The sequence below is a fragment of the Triticum urartu genome, chromosome 1, assembly GCF_003073215.2.
Source record: "Triticum urartu cultivar G1812 chromosome 1, Tu2.1, whole genome shotgun sequence".
Lineage (NCBI taxonomy): Eukaryota > Viridiplantae > Streptophyta > Magnoliopsida > Poales > Poaceae > Triticum > Triticum urartu.
In genome coordinates, this window is record NC_053022.1 from 559,639,062 (window position 1) to 559,643,558 (window position 4,497).

At 48.1% G+C, this 4,497-nt stretch overlaps 1 protein-coding gene across 1 annotated transcript; it reads left to right on the forward strand.

Moving 5' to 3' along the window:
- The first annotated feature begins 573 nt into the window (after nucleotides 1-573).
- Nucleotides 574-1,643, forward strand: LOC125530006 (transcription factor WRKY19-like). The gene has a single exon (XM_048694424.1). It carries the CDS (start codon nucleotides 679-681, stop codon nucleotides 1,438-1,440), a length of 762 nt encoding a protein of 253 aa, XP_048550381.1. The 5' UTR covers nucleotides 574-678; the 3' UTR covers nucleotides 1,441-1,643.
- Nucleotides 1,644-4,497: the final 2,854 nt, after the last annotated feature.

Consider the following 4,497-nt stretch of genomic DNA (forward strand, 5'->3'; position numbering starts at 1 on the left):
GTGCCACACGGTACGCCATGTACCAACACTGTCAGATAGAACACCACGATACAATACAACCCCAACATTTTCCTCCACAGCTAGCCACACCACACGTACCCATGAACAACGACGACGATGAATCTTCCACGAAATTCACAGTGAACTTGAGGCCATGCAAACCATGACGCCCCCTCTACACGCAAAAAAAAAGAAAAAGAAAACTGGGATCAAATGAACCATCAGCCGTGACCGGTGAGAGTGACGCAGCTAGTTGGTCACTGGGATCGAACACGTCACTTGTCAGTGAGGAATCACTTAATTAAGTGCAGGAAGACTGTTAATCAATGGCAGTACGACCGCTTAGATCGGATAAGTGGTCGGAGAGTACTATCGTATAGTAGTAGTAGTCTTGTTGGCTCGGACCGGTCCAAATGTACGGATCGCACTCACACACTCACACTCACACTCATCAGTCCAGCAGACGTGTATTATACTCTCGTCAACTTTTCTCGGGTCATCGGTCAAAATTGCGGACCAATTCTGTGCTTAGCGCTTGCCCGGTCCGGCCCTATAAATCCTCCTCCTCCCCTGTCGCCACCACACTAAGCTCATCAACTCTCATCGCAATTCACAACCCGCGAAGCGCGCGCACGCTCGCCCACGCCAGGTGCTGCTGAGCTGAACCGGGGGCCGGGCATGGACGACACGGCGGCGACGCTGGCGACGGAGCTGGACGGGCTGCTGGCCATGGCGAGGGAGCTGGAGGTGCGCCTCGAAGGCGACCAGGGCGCGCCGGGCACCGCCAGGGAGCTCTGCGCCGCTCTGGCCGCGTCCGTCGACCGGGCCATGCGCCTCGCCGGGAGCAGCCCGCGCGGCGGCGGCGACGGCGAAGGCAATGCCACCGGCAGGGCGAGCGTGAGCGGCAGGAAGGCCGCAGCGGGAAAGGTGAGGAGGCAGGTGCGGGTGGCGTCGGTGACGGACGCGGGGCCGCTCAACGACGGGCTCAGCTGGCGCAAGTACGGCCAGAAGGACATCCTCGGCGCCCCGTACCCGCGGGCATACTTCCGGTGCACGCACCGGCACACGCAGGGCTGTCAGGCCACCAAGCAGGTGCAGCGCGCCGCTGCCGACCCGCTGCTCTTCGACGTCGTGTACCACGGCACGCACACCTGCGCCTGCGCCCAGGCCGCCGCGTATCAACAGTCGCCTGCTAGCTTCGGGCAGGAGCAGCAGAGCCCGCCGGCCGCGGCGCCGGAGGAGATTCAGTGGCCGGCCACGCCGCCCTCGTTCCCTTCCCCGCCGGACGGCAACGTTGGCGACTGCTACCCCTCCGTGTGCGAGCTTGACGGCGGCTACGGCTACGGCTACGCTGCCGGCGGAGGCCTCGGGGCTGACATGTGGTTCGGGAGTCAACTGGACGAGTGGTTCCTGAATCTGTCCGAGGTTAAGAACCTGTAGGTGCTTGCTGCAGCCAGCATCGTACTGTGTAGTGTATTCGCAGCACTGCAGCTGTATTTAGATTCAGACTCGTGTGATCGCCGGCCTGAGCGGACGAGCAGGGGAGCGGCATCGGATGAGTAGTTAGTCCAACAGTTTGCATCTCGAGCAGGGAAAACAATTGAACTATCAACGTCTAGAGACTTAATTTGATTCTTGCGTAAGCGAACGGTAAGCATCGTGAACTAGAAGTAGTTAGTCCAACTGATTCCAGCCATGGCGAGAGAAAACAACTGAACCATCAACATCCACAGGGACAAATATGAAAGTACATCAACGTCTTACGCGTCTATATGTTCCTCACTGCGACGTATAGTCGAGCAAACAAACATTGTTTTTAGTGTGTGTTTTCTCCCTGGATTCCTTTGGTTTCTTTTAGATCTCCGGTTTTTTCGGTTGTTTTCCGTGCTTCTAAAACTGCAAACATTTTTAAAATTTTGTGTTTTCAAAATGCGATTTTCTAAAAAAATCATGTAACAAAATTTAAAATTAATTACTTTAGTAAAAAATGATGTTTTTTAATAATTCAGGAAGGTTTTTATAAAAATCATGAACGCATTTTAAAATGTGTTAAAATTAGTCAAATTCATAAATATGGTATAATTTTGTGATTTTTCAAATCGTAAACATTTTTCCATTCTTATAAATTCGTGGAAGTTTTCTCTTTTTTATTTTCTTGAAGAAAAAAAGAAAAAGGAAAATAGACAAAAGAAAACAATAAAAGGACAGAGGAAGCAATAATGAAAAAAGAAAATAACAAAAGGAAGAAAAATCAGATGCAAACTGCGCCGACCCAAGTCATACGCCCTTTTGCCCTGTGTTTACTATTCACCGCACTGAACGACCAATAGGAATTTTGAATTAACCTCAAGTCGAGGAACAACAATGGCATAGCAATTTTGGGTCAAAACTACATGAGTATTGACATCAACGCCCATTTATTAACAACGTTCCTAATTCTTTTCAATTTCCTAAATATAGAGCCGGTAGGGTCGAGCCTGGATCAGGCCCGCCCAAAGCTTGTGTAGTTCCTTTGGATAATATGACAAACAAGATATTAAAAATGAGGGTTTTGAACAAGAAGATTATTGAGCCTAATAAACGCCACATGTTTTGAAATTGTTGTACGGGCGTGGTCAAAAGTTGACCTAGCAATGGAGCCGTTAGGAATCAAGGAACAGTGAAATCCACAAAAATGTTTACAAAAGCTCTGTCCAGGCGGACCAAAGTAGAAGGCGATTGCTAGTTAGATCACATGTACAATCGGTCTAAGAGAAGTTCTTGAAGAAGCAATGAGTTGGTTGTAGATAAGAATAAGTTAGACTCGAATTCATTAAGGTAATTCAACCATAGCATTGAGATATATGGGTTTCCTTCATCTCATATGGATCAACTCATATATTCATTAAGGATCTTCAATATATTGCTAACCCTCAAATATGATGTGATGATTACCGAAGTCATGGGACAAATGGGTTCTACTCACGCATAACAATAGTGCAACAAATCATTCGGAAATAATTTGTAGCATCAAACGCCATGTTTAATAGGGATTATAGAGATTTGTGGATGAGTGAACCATTCGAGAAAGGGAGATATTGACGATGGAGATGGTGATGATGTTGATGGCGATGATGGTTCCCCTAATGACACTCCAGCGCCACCGAAAGAGATGGCAAGAGAGGTCCCTCTTTCTGCTTCTTCCCTGGACTCCCAATTCGGTACTAGAGGGCATCGCAACCATGAGACGGGGACACCCATATGCCCCAAACCTTAAACACACATAACAATCCACGGTTCCAAATAGGTTTCGCCTTTCAACTGGGTGTTACTTGCACGTGTACTCCACATGACCGATGGTTACACATGAATAGGAGAAGCCAGATTACGAAAATAAAATTTTGGCAGGTCACAAAATGGATTAAGTTTGCGAAAGGGTCATTTTGTATAAGTATAACTAATGTGTGCGTCTAGAACACAGTCGAATGAGACATAACGAAGTCTCAGTCGAATGACGTTAACACAGTTGTGGTGCTACGACGGCACGACTGGATGCTGCAAACGGTGATGAAAAATGTTGCAATAGTACTGTAAGCAATGACAACATATTGAAAGTGCTAGTGATCGACTAGAGGGGGGTGAATAGGCGATTTTTATGAAAGTCTTCAAAACATGGAAGTTTCGAAGACAAACGATAGAAATAAACCTATTACCATGCAGCGGAAGGTAGACTACACTAGGCAAACCATAGTCAAGTATTCAATGAAGTGAAAGCACAATGACTAATAGCAGCTAGGCAGTAAAGATCAGGTAGGAAGATATTGTGAAGCCAATCAGAATAAGCAGTCACTCAATGAAGACAAAAGATAATGCAATCAGGCAATGACTTCACCAGGGCCAACAGTAAGTAAAGGAGTGGGAAGGATGAAACCAATGACTCGTTGAAGACAATGATTTGTTGGACCAGTTCCAGTTGCTGTGACAACTGTACGTCTGGTTAGGGAGGCTGAGATTCAACTCAGAAGACCGCGCCTTCACCTTATTCCCCTTGAGCTAAGGACACCCATGTTGGGGAACGTAGTAATTTCAAAAAAATTCCTACGCACACGCAAGATCATGTGATGCATAGCAACAAGAAGGGGGGAGTGTGATCTACATACCTAGTAGATCGACAACGGAAGCGTTTGGTTGATGTAGTCGTACGTCTTCATGGCCCGACCGATCAAGCACCGAAACTACGGCACCTCCGAGTTTTAGCACACGTTCAGCCCGATGACGATCCCCGGACTCCGATCCAGCAAAGTGTCGGGGAAGAGTTCCGTCAGCACGACGGCGTGGTGACGATCTTGATGTACTACTGCAGCAGGGCTTCGCCTAAACTCCGCTACAATATTATCGAGGACTATGGGGGCTGGGGCGCCGCACACGGCTAAGGAAAAGATCACGTGGATCAACTTGTGTGTCTCTAGGGTGCCCCTGCTTCCGTATATAAAGGACTAAAGGGGGGAGGCTGGCCGG